We start from the raw sequence: 21,112 nt of genomic DNA, 5'->3' as shown, positions 1-21,112 counted from the left end.
TTTACCATATCTTTCAATGGCAGAACTTGTAAGAGTAGTATGCTAGTATGCAGTTCCGAATTCAGCAACTGATTATAACGGGTTCTATGTGATTTTGTGATGTGTCGCGCTATTCACTTCCGGTGTAGACAGATGTGTAGAGAGACTGCTCACTGCAGAGCCATGGGTGGAACGTGAAGTCCAGCTCCCCATCTCTGGATGTAATGTGGGCATAATAGGTGGAGCTAGAAAGTCTAACCACACCCTAACCCTACCAATAACTCTATCCCTCCACCCATTAGATCCACAGAGGTGGGGCTGGACTAGGTCAAGCTCAACCCATGACATCCAGAAAGGTGGATGTCATTTGGCTCTGCAGTGAGCACCACATGGATGTCTAACCTGCCAGTTTACACCACTGCAACTAAAACTGACAGTGTATCATTTCCATAACAATGACTACTTACTTCAGTTTTTCAGTCAGCTTTCTGAAACGCAATTGCCGAACTTCCAGTGAAAACAACTAGAGACACAGTATAACACAATATGCTTTTTTCTTGTTTTCCACTGGAAACATTATTCAAAAGTTAATACAAGAATTTTCTGAAATCAATTCAACTGCTGATGCTAAGAATTTAAAAAGTAGTGAGTTGATTCCGCCTTCCTTATCACAACCTGCTTCATCACATGAGGTTACAACACTGCTTTACTCAATATGTGTCAACCAATCAATTTCCTAAAGTCCCGTCCTACATTTTTTTTCTTGTTCAAGAAGCCAATTCATTCAGATATACTGTACTTGTATATAACAAACAAAGATCAGATTCAAAAATCAAGCTGATTTTTACCTGTTAGGCTCCATCTTTTCCTGACTGTCTTGTTTACAGTCTGATTCTATATTAGCATCTTCTTCTACTGCTGTCTTCTGCTCCATCTGGCTGCTCATCTTCAGAGGCAACTGAATCGAGTTACTGTCCTCCTCAGCAACCTTCAGGGAGGCATCTTCTTCTTTATGTTTTTTCTTGGGCAGCACTGGCTGGACCTTTGACTCTTTGCTCAGACACAGATCTGGTGAAGGTTCTAGATATGCACTCGTTGGATCAACATGTAGCTTGAGGACAACTACAGGCTCCTTATGTTCATCTTCCAGCTTTGTTGAGTGTCCATCCACAGTCGGTGGCAGTGGAAGGTCACGATTCTGGATGCGACTATCTTTGGTCCCAGCAGTTGGTTTGTCCTCCATAATGGGGTGTTCCAGGACCTCCAGGCCCTGGAGTACGCTGAGAAGGGGTGAATCAACTACATGGTCTTGTGCAGGTCTCATGCTTTGACTCTGACTGAGGGTGTTCTTGTCCTTGGACTTGCTCTTCTTCAAGCTTTTGTCCTTCTTCGAGTGACGTGGCATGGTGCCCATGTGCGTGTACATTTCACTGGAGCTGGCATAGTTCTGGCTCCGTGGATTCATGCCCATATCGTCAGCGGACATCTCTTTGATTGCTTCATCGTCCTTCTGGGCATCTGATTTCCGCCTAAGGTTGGTGAGACTACCAAACCACTTGAAGCCTGAGAAAGGAGAAAACATGTTGTGTATGCTGTAACTCGGTACAGTTTTCAGTTTTCTAAATGTCTCGAATGAAGGAAAAAAAAGGTTTATGCCGCACGCTGAGGGCTGACTGTGCACCCTAGGGTCCCTGACTCTCTGCCATTCCAAGAGTTCTTTCAATGTGGGAAAGAAACATGTAGCCTCTTAAGTAAATACAAGCCCTGACCTTGTCTGTGGGAAAAATTGATCGGTCCCTTTAGTCTCTAAAACACACATCTAAACATTTCAGCTTCAGATAAATGAAGCCAGAATATTTCTTTTTGATGAAAATCATGTCATGGTTGCAGAACAGTGATAACGATGAACGGGGGAGGAAATTAAGATACTGTACAAACAGGAAGGCGATTCTTAAAATAAAGCTTTATCATAATTTGTTTCTAGCATGATCTTCAATGTTAGGGCCTGCCCTGAATTTTCTCTTTGTCACTGTTGGAATGTATATTCATTTATCTTAGTAATTATAGCTCTCGGGGGACCGTCAGAGTTTAGCCATGTTCTGGTTTTGTTTCTTGTCAAGTGGTCCAGACTGAGTATATTTATCATCAGACTGACTAAAATGAATAACACATGAGACTATTAAAAGTGATGTAGCTCGTAATGTATTTCTGGGTATTGTCTTAAAGAAGAAACACAGCTATGCAAAAGTGTAACTGATATTAAAGAATATTGTACTGTTTTGTGGTGCTAAGACTGTTACTTTTTACACAACATTCAAAGGTCTTGTTAACTTGAAATAAATGTTGATTAAAATCTTATTTACACTTAAATTTAGGATTAAATGACTAAAGTGAAATGATTACTGATCTATAGTAAAAGCGGATTTTAAAGAAGACAATATCATTGTGATATATAACAATAATAATAATAAATATAGCTGCAAGCAGCAATTACGGGGCCAAGCACAAAAACGGCACAAGAAGCCAGACAACATGGCTGGGAGCATCAGACCAACAGCAGCAGTGAGCAATTAGAAAAATAAAGTTATTAGAATTTTTGTCAAGTTTGTTATAACTTTTGACCACAAGGTGGTGCTGGTCCAAAACTTCTCGGGCTCTTTCAGGGCATTGTCCTGATGACCCATACCAAATTTATGAATTTTGGTCAAACCCATCAGAAGTTATAAGCAAAAATAGCCATTTTTCATATCTCCACTCCAGTAGGTGGTGCTGCGCCGAAACACTGTATGATGCCTAAGGTCATGCTTGTGATGACACGTACCAAGTTTGGTCTGAATATGATAAAGCATTGCAGAGATACAGCTTCAAGAGTCGTTTTTGCATCATGCCTCAAATTCTTTGCTCTGGTATACGAAAACGGTTAGACATATCGACTTGAAATCCATAACTTTTTGTCGGCATGGTCTGAAAATGACACGGTTCAATTTTGGTGAAAATCGGACCAACGGTCTAGGAGGAGTTCGAAAAAGTAGGTTTTTAAAGAAAAACAATATGGCGGACAGGAAGTTTAGCTGACTATAGCAAATTTAATATCTATGTTCTCAGCATGACCCAAGGAATCTACTAAGACCAGTTTCATTACAATCGGTTAATATAGTCAAAAGTTATTAGCATTTTTGTAAATTTTGTTATAACTTTTGACCACAAGGTGGCGCTGGTCCGAAACTTCTCAGGCTCCTTCAGGACATTGTGCTGATGACCCATACCGAGTTTCATAACGATACGCTAATGCGTTCGTAAAATACAGCATTTTAGCACAAAATTCAAAATGGCCGACAGCCAAAATGTCCGATATGGGAAAATTTGATATCATTCGACTCGGCATGATGCCCCGAATCCAACGAGACCAAATTCATGATTTTTGGCCAAACCCATCAGAAGTTATAAGTAAAAATAGCCATTTTTCATATCTCCGCACCACTAGGTGGCGCTGCGCCGAAACGCTGCATGTTGCCTCAGGTCATGCTTGTGATGACAGTTACCAAGTTTGGTCTGAATACGATAAAGCGTTGCGGAGATACAGCCTTATGTCTATTTTCGCAAGCACTACGTACAATTCGTTTGCGTGTTTTTCGAAAACGGTTTGAGAAATCAACTTGAATTCCATAACTTTTTGTCGGCATGGTCTGAAGATGATCTGGTTCAATTTTCGTGAAAATTGGAGTAACGGCCTAGGAGCAGTTCGAAAAAGTAAGTTTTTCAGAAAATTCAAAATGGCGGAAAAATTTTCATGACGGAAAATGACGTCATATGGTGCAATCGATTCGTCTTGACCCAAGGAATCAGAGAAAAAAAGAATTTTGTTTCTAGCCCTTATGGTTCAAAAGTTATTAACATAAACATAAGTGCAACTTTGGACAGCTGGTGGCGCTAGAGGGATTGAGTTAGAGACTCCAAATTTGCTATGGACAAAGTTCAGACTGTCCTCTAACTGTGTGCCAAATTTTACAACTTTCCCGCAAGCGGTTCTATGGGCTGCCATAGACTTCAAGAGCGGAAGAAGAAACGGAAGAAGAATAATAATAAGCGTACGGAACGCCAACAGATACAATAGGTGCCTAAGCACCTTTGGTGCTTGGCCCCTAATAATAAGCGTACGGAACGCCAACAATAACAATAGGTGCCTAAGCACCTTCGGTGCTTGGCCCCTAATAATAATAATAATAATAATAATAATAATGGACACTTTTTACATTTCCGTCATAATCAGTCGTCATAGTTGGGTAAACTTAGATATAGTAGAAATAATCTGTGATAGAGTTTCCATGACTTTCCAAAAGAGAGAAGCAGTGCAGAAACAGTGGCGTAACTTAGTTTTAAAAAGTGGGTGGGACAGGAATGTGTGTTGTGGTGTATTGTAATTGTATTATCACAATAATAAATGCATAAAATTTACTGACATAGACCTCATGTGTAATATGGTAGTTTCATCCTTACATCTCATATAATACAATATACTGTTAGTCTCGAGAGTATTCAATGCATTTAATGTCAGATTGTCCTGATGGACTAGTGGTAGAATTTTTGTTCAGCATGCCAGAGGTCCTGTGCCCGGTTGCATAAAGCATCTTAAGTTTTTCCCTTAAGTATGACACTTAAGGCGTGATTTCCCCTTAACTAAGGGAATGATTTAAGGGTGTTGCATATAATCTCTTAAACTGTTCACTTAGGTAAGGGAAACTGTTAAGTGTTTAACGACAGCATCCCAGGATTTGCCGTTGAAAAATTCTACTGTTGCCATGGACACGTTATTTGTTAATACCGATCGCGACATGTTTTCACAGAAAACAACTTACGATGGATAAAGAAAGCAATAAATAAAACCAAATATGAAAGAGAAAGACCAGACGAGAAACTCAAATTGATAGTTTACTCAAAATTGAGAATTCTGCCGTCATTCACTCACCCTCATGTCGTTCCAAACCCATAACACGTTCATTCATCTTTGGATAACAAATAAATATATTTTTAATATTCTTTCATCATTTATTTCCATTTATTGAAAGACATCCATATGATTACGGCTGTGTCGGGAGCTCAAACGAGCGTGCAAGAACCAATCAGGTTTGTTTTTGCGTGTGATGCACGCACGTTTGCGCTTCCGTTGACTATATAAGATATGTGCTACATATGTGATTTCATTAACGTTTATGTGAATAAACTGCTAAAGTACAATTTGTTTATCATATAAAGCGGTCGATCGTGTCTCGTTAGAAGACTTGGATTGAACCTGCTCACTCCGTGTAACACTTAAGGTGAAGTTTTACGAACCTTACGTTATACTTAGGGAAATGACGGTTAAGGGGCTTTATGCAACACTTACGGTTTTTTAAGGGATTACTTAAGTGAAAAATATATACTTAAGGGAAATTCTTAGGGTTTATGACGTTTCACCTAAAGAAACCCTTAAGTAACACTTAACGGTTATTTTCTGCAACACCCTTAAGTTTAAGGGAAACATAAGGGCGAACTTAAGGGAAAATTACACTTAAGGTGCTTTATGCAACCGGGCACTGGGTTCTAATCCGCCCTCAAATAATTTACTTTTTTTTTTTTTCTCATTAAAGCCAAAGATGTTCATCAGTGATTGTATATCAAGAACAGGGGCGTTTATGTGCATTTTGTTTTGTGATTTAACCGGTCCCGCCCATCCCACCCGCAAATTACACCTATGGTCAGAAGTGAAAAAGATGTCAAATTTTCCCTCTCTCTCTCAGCTGCTGTTTCAGAAGCACACTCACAGCAGCATTAATTCTTTTTTTTTCTTTTTCTTTTTTTTTTGTCATTTACTGACAAGGTAATATAACACAATATATAGTGTTATAAATGTGTAGGTTATTCAATTTTGTAAAAATTAAAATTTAAAGAAAAAAATGTGACATCACAGTCTGTAAAAAGGGTCCATATGGGTTCCTAAAACACAAATTTCATTGTGTTTGCTTGCTTAATATTTAAACATTAATGAATAATATTTAAATATCAACTTTACTGTTTATTCACTTTCAGCAATTGCAATGTGTACATAATTTGAAATGTAAACATATACACATTTTCACAGAGAAGAGACACAATACCACGCTGAACTATATAGTCAGTCTATAAAATAAAAATAGATTTGAACTGAAAGGTTACATAATTTTCTCAGTAAAAGAATATTTTCATACATTTCAAATCAGGGCAAGTTGTCACATTTCATGTGTTTTATCAAAATAAAGTTTTCTGTATGTTTGCTAAATTCACGGTTTTGTTTCATAATCATAATTTTGTTTCATTGTTTTTAAAATGTAAATATTCAATGGACATTCCATTGTGACAACTTTTAGTAAGGCAAAATGTTTTTAATTATCTCTATTTTTAGTGGCAATAGACTGGTGTGTATATGAACATACATGAGTTATTTAAATATTTTAGGTTTTAAAATACCTTCTGTTTCAGTTGTTCCTGAATGTTAACCATTAGAACTTAGTGAGTGGTTTTAGCAGACCTTTGTGGAAAGACTTGTGACTTTAATGCTGTTGTGAGGTTTTTCATGGCTGTGCTGTTACATGCATTTTCTCGCAATATTATGCAATATTGTAATACATTTCTCAGTTGCAGTTTATCCATATACTCATATATGTCCTTATTTGACCCTATAATACTCAAACTAATCTGATATAAAAGACCTTTATTTTCATCATGAGTTTGTTTTCTCTTGGTCGATGTTCAATTTGGCTTATATTGATCTAGTCTGAAGTACATTCATTTGCTTGGTGCAGCTGAATCCCCAAATGTCATTACGGTATTCCCATATCCCATCACTGTCTTCAGAATGGTGTGATTCTGGGCTGGCTTTGGCTTTACCTCAAGGCATGTGAGCAAAACAACAAAAAGCCTCTTAAAAACATTTCCATGTCTATGCACTACTGCCCTCAAAAACACTAACCTTCATAAGAGCAGAACATTACCCTTTAAGCCCATTATAAAAAAAATCAATAATGTCAACAGTCCTGCTCCTTTATAACTCACTGATAGCTTCAACAAGGACAGTGGGGCGTTATTTGAGGCATTTTGATCTTTAATAGACTTGCTTAACTGACCAGAGACTTTAACCACAATAACAAGCCTCATGGCAAAGTGATACAATATCTGAATGATTACACCATACAATGGCAGAAGTCCTCAATGAAATATACTCACTCAGTTTCCGTTTGATCATGGTGTCTGACTCCTGTGTTCGACAGGATGCAGATGGTTTTTTTCTGGGATGGAGAGCCACAGGTCCTCACTTCTGGCTTTTGTAAGTGTTTGTGTGTGTGTGTGTACAGATGCGTACACTTCCGCTGCACAGGGCTGATGCTCTGTAAGAAGCAGCAGTGAAAGAGTGACTTCCTGTGGTTGCTGGGCGGATACATGTGATCTGTACTTAACAGTAATGACACATTTACTCAATAGCACTAGATGTTGACATGCGAGAGAGTTTCTTGGGGCACTCTGTCAAAGGTTACAGGACTGAATAACAAACCATTGGCACCACTGGTGTGTGGGACCTCTTAGAATTGCTGTAATTCAAATGTGAATCATCCTACACATCATATTATACTATATTATAATAATATCATACCTTATTATAAAATAACTTAATTTGGTAGCACTTTACAATAAGCTCCCATTAGTTAACATTAGTTAATGAATTAACTAACATTAACTAACAATGAGCAAAACATTGCTCAATTCAGTACACTGTAAAACATTATTTCAATTTTTTTCTGTTGTCAAATCAACTTAGATAATTAATGTGGTTCAGATAACATAATATTTTGAGTTTCTGTTGATTAGACCAATCACCTTCATTGTATTGACACAATTTTTTTATTTCAATGAACTCAAAATTTTAAGGCAACCCGGTAACTTACTTTTTTAAGTTAAACCAACAATTCCTTCATTATTAACAAGTTAATAAAAATACAACTGTTTATTGTTAGCTCATGTTAGTCCATTAAATAATATACAATGTGGGATTTTAATAATGCATCAGTAGATGCTGAAATTTATATTAAATAAGATTAATACATGTTTTTTTCATTGTTACTTCATGTTAACTAATTAACAAATGGAACATTCTACATTCTTACACTTTATTAATTTAGTTATTTATTTAAATCCCATTTTTTCATAAACACTGTATATTTCTAAACATATATTAAATAAATATATAATCAATATATTAAACTTACTGTGGCCACTTTAAAAATGCACATTAATAATGTCTATTAATTACGATGAACCATGCAGTTTTTGGAGGGAGGACTTTCAGTTCACACATATAATAGTATATCAGATACATTTGCAGAAGAAGCAACAATGTTGTCTATAAATGTGTTACATCTCACTTCCTTTCTTGCAATCTGCCTTGAGTCTACTTCCTGTATGAATGTGAGGGCGTATGTTTGTGATACTGAGAAGTTTAGAAGGGTGTTGCTAGTTTTCGATGAGTCTGTACTTTATATTGTAACATTAAAGTTTTAAAGACAGACACACAAATCACATTCTTACAGATCATAAATTTCCTAATCAAATATTCTCATACATACCACACAAGTGTCCTGAATTTGGATTAAACCTACTACTTAATTTGGTATTAAGTAGTAGGTTGCATCTGTTATGATGCTGTTCTTGATTTCAACACTGCAGTTTTTCTGTGCACATCGAGTTAAATGTCCCAATTTACTTACTATCATCATACTATCATAAATAGTATGCAAAATTATAATTAGAGTGTCCCAAATCATTGTATGTTGAAAACAGTATACCAAAAGTACCCGAATATCAGTGTTATCATTAAGTAAAACTATTAAAAAACATTTTTATTAACTGATATAAAGCTGAAATAAAATACAAACTTTACATGAAAAACTTGACTATTTTGAAAATTTGCCCTGTCAACTAATTGAAGTAAGTTATTATTTAAAAAATATACATTTTAAATAAAAAACTAAAATGACCAAATCATATAAAATTACTACATTAGAAATAAAATGTGAAATTAAAAACTAATTCAAAATATTAGTAAAAACTATAATAGTATGTAAATAAATAATAATAAAGTAACTGCTAGTTACATTGTTTCAGTTTGATTTTTGAATATGCCTTTGTACAAGCTTGTTTGGCGTGTGCAACAGAACAGAACAAGTCTGATAGATATTTTTATGACTTCTTCAGCTGAAGAAAAGCAAAAAAAGTGGCTAAAGCTGCAACAGCACTTTCAAATGAGTGAGATAACTTAGTTACATGCTAATTCTTACATGTAAATACTGTAGGACATGACAAAGAAGTGATAGGAATATCCCAATACTGGGTGAGAATGAATGGCATCCCAATAGTGGCATACTTTTACTACATACACAAAAGTAAGCACTTTCCCACATTTAGCATAGTTTATACTTTTAGTGCCTATAGTATGCAAACTGGGGCACAGCCAATATGATACAACAATGACATATTTGACCACTAGAGGACAGCAGCGGTCCAATGTTACATGTCATACTCATGCTGTACTGCTTAATATTTGCTAATTATCAAGTTTCCATGAACTGAGCATATATTAGTAGCCTATTAGACTTGATTGGTTTAATGTGCACCAAATTATGAGCAACATTAGGCAAAAATCAATCGGCTGTAATTAAATCATGGAACATTACTGTATATCTAAGTGACAAGCCTGTTAATAACTTCATGACTGGAGGCTTTCATGAAATAAATGACAGTTTGTCAAATGGAGCACTGCTAAAGTTGCAGAGACAGAGCTATATATGATCTGTCGTGGTTTCTACTGGACAATTTCATTATAGCAGTAGATTTTTTTTTTTTTTTAATGACAGACTTCATAAAATGCTCCTACATTGAGTTTTTAGTGGGTAACCAACTAGCCTACATCTTTAATTCATTCATCTTTAATTACAGACTCAACATCTTTAAATTCATTTTTGTTAATCTTGCATGTCTGTACTCTGTACTAAATAAACACAAATATGTGTAAATACACATATTGCACATTTCACCAACAAACATACAAAAGTACTATGGTAATATCTTTGATGGAACATTATTACTATTTACTATGGTGCTTGTATAGTATCCTACTCTGATATATATATGTATATATATACACAAACCCGATTCCAAAAAAGTTGGGACACTATACAAATTGTGAATAAAAAAGGAATGCAATAATTTACAAATCTCATAAACTTATATATTCATATTCACAATAGAATATAGATAACACTTATATTCACAATAGAATATAGATAACATATCAAATGTTGAAAGTGAGACATTTTGAAATGTCATACCAAATATTGGCTCATTTTGGATTTCATGAGAGCTACACATTCCAAAAAAGTTGGGACAGGTAGCAATAAGAGGCCGGAAAAGTTAAATGTACATATAAGGAACAGTTGGAGGACCAATTTGCAGCTTATTAGGTCAATTGGCAACATGATTGTGTATAAAAAGAGCCTCTCAGCAGTGTCTCTCAGAAGTCAAGATGGGCAGAGGATCACCAATTCCCCCAATGCTGCGGCGAAAAATAGTGGAGCAATATCAGAAAGGAGTTTCTCAGAGAAAAATTGCAAAGAGTTTGAAGTTATCATCATCTACAGTACATAATATCATCCAAAGATTCAGAGAATCTGGAACAATCTCTGTGCGTAAGGGTCAAGGCTAGAAAACCATACTGGATACCCGTGATCTTCGGGCCCTTAGACGGCACTGCATCACATACAGGAATGCTACTGTAATGGAAATCACAACATGGGCTCAGGAATACTTCCAGATAACACTGTTGGTGGAGACAATCCACCGTGCCATTCGCCGTTGCCAGCTAAAACTCTATAGGTCAAAAAAGAAGCCATATCTAAACATGATCCAGAAGCTCAGGTGTTTTCTCTGGGCCAAGGCTCATTTAAAATGGACTGTGGCAAAGTGGAAAACTGTTCTGTGGTCAGACGAATCAAAATTTGAAGTTCTTTTTGGAAAACTGGGACGCCATGTCATCCGGACTAAAGAGGACAAGGACAACTCAAATTGTTATCAGCGCTCAGTTCAGAAGCCTGCATCTCTGATGGTATGGGGTTGCATGAGTGCGTGTGGCATGGGCAGCTTACACATCTGGAAAGGCACCATCAATGCTGAAAGGTATATCCAAGTTCTAGAACAACATTTGCTCCCCATCCAGACATCGTCTCTTTCAGGGAAGACCTTGCATTTTCCAACATGACAATGCCAGACCACATACTGCATCAATTACAACATCATGGCTGTGTAGAAGAAGGACCCAGGTACTGAAATGGCCAGCCTGCAGTCCAGATCTTTCACCCATAGAAAACATTTGGCGGATCGTAAAGAGGAAGATGCGACAAAGAAGACCTAAGACAGTTGAGCAACTAGAAGTCTGTATTAGACAAGAATGGGACAACATTCCTATTCCTAAACTTGAGCAACTTGTCTCCTCAGTCCCCAGACGTTTGCAGACTGTTATAAAAAGAAGAGGGGATGCCACACAGTGGTAAACATGGCCTTGTCCCAACCTTTTTGAGATGTGTTGATGCCATGAAATTTAAAATCAACCTATTTTAACATTTTTTATTTTAACTTATTTTATCAACTTATTAAACATTTTCTCAGTTTAAACATTTGATATGTCATCTATGTTGTATTCTGAATAAAATATTGAAATTTGAAACTTCCACATCATTGCATTCTGTTTTTATTCACAATTTGTACAGTGTCCCAACTTTGTTTGTCCCAACTTTTTTGGAATATATATTTTGGATATATATATAATTGTTATACAGTATTAGCACTGTATCATGTATTTTGGCACAGCCACTATTCTTTATTGGCCATTCAGCATTGTGAACAGAAATATTCATTTCTTTTAAATACTTACACATGGCAGTAAGTGTGATTTAAAGTCACCATAAAATCAAAATTTACCCTTTTAATGGAATATTGAATTATTTATTATACAGTAAATGATTTTCATTTACTGTATAATAAATAATTCAATTTTTTTTTTTTATTCATGTACCTTTATGCGCATCATTATTTTTTTTTTTATTCATGTACCTTGTAATCTTTAATCAGAATAAATCCCCCTCCCTTTTGCAGCATCTCTTCTCTTCTCTGATAATGTGTTTATGGTGTGAGGATGGGACAACCTGTCACTCACATGAGATCCACCAATTGCACACCCAATCAATTCCCCCATGGACAAAATCAAGTCCCGCCCCACATTTGTTCTTGTTCGTGAAGCCGTGTCATTCTGTTATACGTCACAAGAAAGAAGAAAAGACTATCTCAACTTCTGTTTCATGTCGACTTTAAAGCAGAAACTGTCTCTGAAGCTAACGTCTAAATTTTGTTCTTCTTACAGGTAGGTGATGCAGACCCACATGGAAAAAACCTATATAAACATATATGTTTCAATATAGGTTTTGATATAGGTTTTACATATATGTGACATATATAAAATTGGCCGTTTTCCTATATTATATGTACATATATGTACATATATGCACACATATATGTACACATATATGCACACATATGTACACATATGTACACACATATATATATATACACATATATGTACATATATGTACACATAATATAGGAAAACGGCCAATTTTATATATGTCACATATATTAAAAACCTATATCAAACCTATATTGAAACATATTTATATAGGTTTTTTCCATGTGGGACCAATTTCACGTGTTCGTGTAGCGGTGTGTTTTCTGCGTTGTGTCGTAATCAACTAGACAGACTGCGAAAAATCTTGCCATCAGGTCCTCACTTCAAATGGCAATATATGAGGACTTGTGCAGCATACAAACAGCATGCGGGAGCAACGCACAACGCTGAGAAAGAGAGATATTAAAAGTAACTTAAGTAAAGAAAAATAATCAACGAAACATCTGAATGTACATCACAGAGGGGTTTTGGATTACAATCATACAAATATATCATGTGAATTCAGCTGTTACATGAAACATGGCCTTAATTGAATCACCGCAAAAACTTTGTGCGACCACCGCTGTGATGTCTTATGCAGACTGGGAAGCAGCAAAGTGCGCGTCAACACCCCAAGTCAGCATGGCGGCAGGAAACCCCAAATATGGTCATGGCAAGTGGAATCACAAAATAATTGTCTAAATACATAACTGCTACATTCGCACATACATAAGTTCTTGCATAATTTTTTTCGTTAATTCTTAGTTTTTGCCTTGATAATAGAAAATATGAGCTAGGCATCATGTATGACAGTCAAAAATGAGATATGAGCTACAAAATGACCAGATCCTGCCATTAGCTATATAGAAGACATATCATGTATGTATAGGGCATATATATGGATATGAAGAAGCAATACAGGAGACCTATATTTCCTGTATATGCACATATATGCACCTCAATTTTGCCTATATGTGGCATATATACACATATATGCAGTATATATACGCATATATGCAGCATATATATAGCATATATGCAGTATATATGCGCATATATGCAGCATATATATAGCATATATGCAGTATATATGCGCATATATGCAGCATATATATTATCATATATGTGCATATATGCAGCATATATGTACATATACACTGCATATAGGTTTCATATATGCGCATATATCCACATATAGGTTCTTTCCATGTGGGGAGAAGGGTATAAAAGGAAAAATGATGGTAACAAGAGGGCTAGAGTGACACATAGAGTGCTGTTACCACAACAATATGTAGCTTTGACATAACCACGCATTATTTCTGTTAAATGTGCAGGTCTGATTCACAGGTGACGACAGAATATAATGGAAAGTACTTCAGTGGTGACGGTCCACATGGCTATTTAAAGCTATATGTACACCTACACACACAGGACAGTTTTATTGTGAGAGTTTAACATTTTTCAAGTTTCACTAAAGGTGAACACAAGGTTGTTCGATCCTAAATGGATTTTATTGGAGTGAAAATGTTCAGGGTAACAGAGCTTAGCATTAGCGCTAAAACATATCAGACCTCTGAGCTCACAGTCAGATTCAAATTGTTCTTAACTGTGGTAAAATCACTGTAAAACCATACATTGATAAATGTATCAATATTGAATAACCAAAATACATTTACTTAAACTACTATAGTTAGTCAGTAAGATAATTTTGGATGTAGGCTGTTTACAGTTGCAAAGCAGTGTTGCTACTAGTGATTGGTTATTAGTTTTGCATTACAACTATAATTTCACTTTGGATGTTAAGTGGTGAACCAAAATTGTCCATTTAAGTTATGAAAACATTATTTCTGAATGTTCTCAGATTGTTAAAAACATCTAGTAATCTAGTGAAATGTTTTCTTGCCTATGTGAATGTTAAGGAAAACATTGAGGGAATGTTTTCTCTATTTTATCATTTTGCAAGTATTATGAGAACGTTACTTTTAAATGTTCTCTGAACCAACTGACGTAGTAAGCAGTAAGGTTTAAAAAACACTAATGTCCAACTAAAATGTTTCAGAAAATCATTCCATGAATGATGTATAAATAACTTTTTTTGTGCTAACGTTTGGAGAACATTATTAAAGACCAGATAACTTTGAGTGAAAGTTCTAGTAAAGTAACTGGAAGAACGTTTGTTTGTAACTTTGAGAGAACCTTGTCAGAACGTTAGCAAAGTTCAGAGAATGTTCCCTGGTAGTGGTTGGCACATCTGTCTTTGATTCGCAACCCCACCAGTTGTCATCTAGAGTATAGGGTATAAAAAATACTTTGTGAAAATGAAGGACATCAGGCTGCAAACCCCTTTTGTGACTATTATTATTTTTATAAATGTGAGGTTAAGTATCATGCTAAACACTTGCTAATGCTAATTCCGGTGATTATTAATCTAATAAGCACTATCACTGTATTTACGGATAATCCTTGCTCTTTCTCCACTGGCCATTCGTAGGGTATCTAACTGTTCGTTTCGCTGTTCTTATCAACAGACAATGTTACCTATGAAGACAAGGAAGGAAAACAAATATGATGAATCTAATTTGTAAAATTGTTCACTCTCTGTTAAAGGGATTAGAAAGAAACATCTGCTACCCGAGGCTCAGCTAAGGACTCTGTGAGTACACATATTGCTTTTTTGACTCAGTCGAGGAAGCTTAAAATTGGTCTGTGAGCCTAAGTTTCCAGGGCTGTTATTCCTCCATGTGACAAAAGTCCTTGATACTTTGACTATCACTTTACAAAAGATTTTCATTGTCTATTATATCTGACAAATTAAAGCTTTTGACGTTTCAATTAGAAATTTCTTCTTTGAGAAGGACAAGATATCAGTTGAGCAGTATCACACAAGCAATAGTGCTGTTGAACTTAAAGGTGCCCTAGATTCAAAATTTGAATTTACCTTGGCATAGTTGAATAACAAGAGTTCAGTACATGGAAAATACATACACTGAGTTTCAAACTCCATTGCTTTCTCTTTCTTATGTAAATCTCATTTGTTTAAAAGACTTCCGGAAAACACGCAGATCTCAACATAACACCGACTGTTACGTAACAGTCGGGGTGTATGCCCCAATATTTGCATATGCCAGCCCATGTTCAAAGGCATTAGACAAGGGCAGCCAGTAACGTCTGGATCTGCACAGGTGAATCAACAGACTAGGTAAGCAAGAACAACAGCGAAAATGGCAGATGGAGCAATAATAACTGACATGATCCATGATAGCATGATATTTTTAGTGATATTTGTAAATTGTCTATCTAAATGTTTCGTTAGCATGTTGCTAATGTACTGTTAAATGAGGTTAAAGTTACCATCGTTTCTTACTGAATTCACGGAGACAAGAGCCGTCGCTATTTTCATTTTTTAAACACTTGCAGTCTGTATAATTCATAAACACAACTTCATTCTTTATAAATCTCTCTAACAGTGTAGCATTAGCCGTTAGCCACGGAGCACAGCCTCAAACTCATAGAGAATCAAATATAAACATCAGAATAAATACTTTACTCACATAATTCGAAGCATGCATACAGCATGCATGACGAACATCTTGTAAAGATCCATTTGAGGGTTATATTAGCTGTGTGAACTTTGTAAATGTGCTGTAATATAATCGAGAGCTCGTGTGGCAGGGAGCACGCAAATTAAAGGGGCGGCGCGCTGAAAAGATCAGTGCATAGTTAATGATGCCCCAAAATAGGCAGTTAAAAAAATTAATTTAAAAAAATCTATGGGGTATTTTGAGCTGAAACTTCACAGACACATTCAGGGGACACCTTAGACTTATATTACATCTTGTGAAAAAGCATTCTTGGGCACCTTTAACATCATCACATATATGTTTCATAGTGAAGAGTGGCACTGGATTCATTTACACATGTGCAGCTTATAATGCAGTGTTTTCAGAGTGGCTCTGTTCACAGTAAATGCTGCTTCTCTGGAAGCGCTGTGAGTTTACATGCATTTGAGAACCCAACATGCTAGATTCATTTGAAAGTGAAGATTTCGACACAAACTTGTAGTGTTAGGGATAGGCCAACCAAACCTTAACCTCTATGAGACAGGAACACAGGAGCGAGGAAATTAATAAATATCTGGGGAAGGTCAAGGAGAAGTGTTAAGAGCTGAGAGGGAGGGATCAGATTTCTTTACCCCAAATCCCTCTTTCTAAAGCAAAAGATACAGCAGGAGAACAAAGATCAAGTCTAAAAACAAACAAACAAACAAACAAACACACACAAGATATCTCCCCTTACAGTTGGTATTATAGTTAGTGAAATTAATTCAGATCACCACTGAATGATAAATATAGAAGGAAAAGCCAGACATGAGAGAAATGACAAATGACAGATGTTTTCAATGAGGTGACTGGAGGGATGTGTTGAATTATAGTCTTTAAAATGAGAGCAACTCAGTGGTTTAACTGCTATAATCTCTCTCTCTCTGTGTGTGAACAGTGTTTTTAGTAATCTTGTCACTCTCTTCAAACTACACCAGATTAGCTGAGCTGCGGTGAGACGTGGATTAGCGTAGGGTGGCAAACATCACACACACTTACACCAGTGACTCCATTTAACTCTGTCTTCTTTCTCTCTCATCCTGCAGAGTCACGGATGCTGAACGTATCATTTGTACAGTGTACAAAATCACGCTGTTGGAGGATTATCTTTCTTTGGTTTAGGTAAAATGTCAAAGTATTACTGGCTTCTTCTATGTGTTCACCTTTACATAGACATTTTTCAATTATCAATCAGTAAAATTCTTTTTAAAAATTTTAACGTTGATTTAAAAAGATTTCATGTAATTGAGACTATATTTTTAAATTTTATTATTAGTACTGACATTTAATTATTTTTTTTTTTTTTACCTTTCACTGTTAGAAAGAAAAGGTTCAGTTAAGTTCTATATAGAACCCATAGGGTTCTTGACTCAATTTTAAAGAACACTTTATGCCAAAAAAGGTTCTACTGTATATAAGAAGAAATGTCTTAAATGATTGCACTAATGTCAATTTCTTGGATACTTATCAATTGTTGACAAACAGATTGTTTCCTCTCTTTATAGAAAAGATACAGCTAAGAACAGTCTCCTCCATGCTACCAGTGCACATCCAACTTCTTTAAAACGTGGGCTACCCTATAGTCAATTTTTGAGACTTTATCGTATCTGCTCTAGAAAGGAAGATTTTGATGTTAAAGCTCATAATTTATATGCAGATCACGTGGATATCCCAATAAGTGGCTTGACAGTGCACTTGAGAAGGTGCGCAGTTTACAAGAACATGAAGAAAGTAACTTGATTGCAATTAACAGTAAAAAAAGCTATTCTTGTGTCTTTAAATCTACATTTAGTCCATTGAGTAATGATATCAGGAGGATTATTAAGAGTCACTGGCATATTATTCAAAGTGATCCTCAGTTATTGAATGTGTTTATGATCCACCACTTTTTGTTTCTTCTAGGAGTTCTAGTTTGAGGGATAAGCTTGTTCATGCAGATACTTATGTCTCTTCACCGACCACCCTAGTTGATGCCCAGGGTAATTTTCCATGTCACAGATGCACTTCTTGCACAAAATATGTCAAATGTCAATCATTTGTACTTCCTTGTACACAAAAAACATACAAGATCAAACAATTGATAACTTGCAAGAGTACATATGTGATTTATATTATTATTTGTCCAGGTTCTTTGTTATATGTTGGCAAAACTACACGTGCTTTACGCACTAGAATGATTGAACATAAAAGTGCAATTCGCAGACGTGATGATGCATCTCCCATTTATCGTCACTTCTATTTTGCCAAACATTCTTTGTCTGACATGAAGTTCCTGGGAATCGAGAGGATTTTACCTCTCATAGAAGAGGCGGAGATAGAGACAAGAAATTGTTACAAAGGGAGGCATTTTGGATTTTTGAGCTTAAATCTCTATTTCCTGATGGTATGAATTAAGAACTTGACCTTTTTTGTTTTTTGTAAAAAAAAAAATTCATAGTTTTCTATGTACATTTCATGTATTTTGGCTTGTCTATTGCCTTTCAGACTCTCTTGCTGTGACACCTGTGATAATTGATTGTTATTGGTGCTAATTGATGATTGTGATCATTGGATTAAGCTGATGGCTCTGAATTGCTTGTCTTTCTAGAAAGGGTGATTGTTTGTTGCATCTTGAGCACTGAAGATAGCAAATTGCTGAAATGTCTGCTCCTCTGTTTTTAATTCACTTGCACTTTGCACTTTATTACACCATGCAATTTATATAATAAACTTTTTATTTTTCTAGACCTTAGTCTTTTTTTGGATTCAGTGTGTGAGCAGCCACTCTTCTCTGTTTTGCTTAAGTTCATCTTTTTTGGTTCCACGCACCTGAAGGAAACAAGAATTTTGCAACTGTGAGCGCTACAACTTTCTTTGCTTAAATGATTGCATAAAATCACATTTAAAGAGTTATTTCAGATTTTTCTAGTGATAAAGTATGATAACGAGCTGCTTAATTCATAAAATGACTGGACAGGTCTAGCTGTTCCTGTGTCCTCTTTAGTGTAGATAGTATGTCACAACTGTTATATATATATATAACTGTTATATATAAAGGACAAGTTGGCAAAGTGGTTTAGGCCATGTGTGAGAATGATGAAGGTTGAGATGGCATGAATGGCAGCAGGGGATTTGAAGGTGACTCCTGCAGAGCTCTACACACAGCAGTTAGACAGGTGTGTTTTTAGTGCCGTCTCTCTCTCTCTCTCTTTGCTCCTCACTTTATTGGCTCTCCATTGTATAACTTATCCTCAACACAAATAAATCATTTTAAATAATTTGTGTTGTCACAATACCAAAAAATAAAAGTTAAATTCATCAAATTTTACAATACCAACTTTGATACCAAAGACAAGGAAATGCTATTGAACTCACCTTTAACGGTTTAATTACTTTAAATTTTAAATGCATTTATACAGTATTAATTATAAACTTATGTAAAAAAAATACTTTTGACATCACTATCATAGACATTATTTTGTCATAGATTGTTTTCATATGAGGTAAATTATGATTAGTTCAGAATACTATAACCAAAAACCCTACAGCAGGGTTCCTCAAATCCGGTCCTGGAGGGCCACTGCTCTGCAAAGTTCAGTTCCAACCCTAATCAAACACACCTGAACAAGTTAGTCAAGGAGTTACTAGAAAATTGCAGGTAAGTGAGTTTGATCATTGTTTGAGCTAAACTCTGGCAGTGGCCCCACAGGGCTGGATTTGAGGATCCATGCACTACAGAAAATGAAAAAGTGTTTTTTTGCATATAGAGAATTACTGTAAAACATTCAACTTCATAAACATTATTTTCCAATAAAAATATCTCAAATAATTTTAACCTTTATACAGGAGGTCACAGGAAACCCCCAGGGAAAACATCTGCACCTTTCTCCTCTGAGTCATTTTTATGCATTTTATGCAAAATGCTATGCTTTTTTTTATATATAAATAATTTCATTTGAAGAGGTTATTGCTGAACTTTTCTTACTTCAGACTCAAAGTATCAGGGCTGTAACAGTCATAGACATTGGGGGAAGAGCATTAACTATCAACATCTATGAGATTTTCAAAGCCAGATTATAATAATAAAAATTTTCAATAAGATTAAATTCTCTAATTGACAAACACACACAGACACAATATTTTTTTCTTTATTTTTTTCTCTCATTTTTGTCAACCCAGATACATTTAAAACAATTAAAAGTGCCCTAGAATCAAAAATTGAATTTACCTTGGCATAGTTGAATAACAAGAGTTCAGTACATGGAAAAGACATACAGTGAGTCTCAAACTCCATTGTTTCCTCCTTCTTATATAAATCTCATTTGTTTAAAAGACCTCCGAAGAACAGGCGAATCACGACATAACACCGACTGTTACGTAACAGTTGGGATCATTAATATGTACGCCCCCAATATTTGCATATGCCAGCTCATGTTCAAGGCATTACACAAGGGCAGCCAGTATTAACGTCTGGATCTGTGCACAGCTGAATCATCAGACTAGTTAAGCAAGCAAGAACAACAGCGAAAAATGGCAGATGGAGCGATAATAACTGACATGATCCATGATAACATGATAGTTTTAGTGATATTTGTGAATTTCTAAATGTTTCGTTATGTTACAATGTATTATAAATGTTACAATGTTACAATATAAATGTTCGTAAAGTTACCATCGTTTATGACTGTATTCGCAGAGACAAGAGCTGTCACTATTTTCGTTTTTAAACACTTGCAGTCTGTATAATTCATAAACACATCGTCATTCTTTATAAATCTCTCCAACAGTGTAGCATTAGCCCGTTAGCCACGGAGCACTATCAAACTCATTCAGAATCAAATGTAAACATCCAAATAAATACTATACTCACATGATCTGATCCATGCATGCAGTGTGCATGACGAACATCTTGTAAAGATCCATTTGAGGGTTATATTAGCTGTGTGAACTTTGTTTATGCACTGTATAACTGCACTTATAGTTGAGAGCTTGGGAG

The 21,112-nt window shown here is 35.7% G+C and overlaps 1 protein-coding gene across 5 annotated transcripts in view; it reads right to left on the bottom strand.

Annotated features, from left to right (window-relative positions):
- The window catches only part of sh2d3ca (SH2 domain containing 3Ca), a 63,915-nt gene extending 50,779 nt beyond the window's left edge, over nt 1–13,136 (bottom strand). For 2 of the 5 annotated variants that reach the window (XM_048174194.1, XM_048174214.1), the window contains exons 1-2: nt 7,219–7,417; nt 828–1,542 (exon numbers count right to left, since the gene is read on the bottom strand). In XM_048174194.1, coding sequence (XP_048030151.1) covers nt 828–1,542; nt 7,219–7,237 — 734 coding nt within the window. In that variant the 5' untranslated portion in view covers nt 7,238–7,417. Of the gene's footprint in view, nt 1–827; nt 1,543–7,218; nt 7,418–13,119 lie in introns of those variants that run through there. The other 3 variants (XM_048174204.1, XM_048174230.1, XM_048174221.1) reach the window with 3 other exon arrangements.
- Between the last annotated feature and the right edge of the window lie 7,976 nt (nt 13,137–21,112).

Source organism: Megalobrama amblycephala, linkage group LG2, assembly GCF_018812025.1.
Source record: "Megalobrama amblycephala isolate DHTTF-2021 linkage group LG2, ASM1881202v1, whole genome shotgun sequence".
NCBI classification, from domain to species: Eukaryota; Metazoa; Chordata; class Actinopteri; order Cypriniformes; family Xenocyprididae; genus Megalobrama; species Megalobrama amblycephala.
The sequence above is the reverse complement of the archived record's forward strand: the minus strand, read 5'-3'. Positions and strand labels throughout refer to the sequence as shown.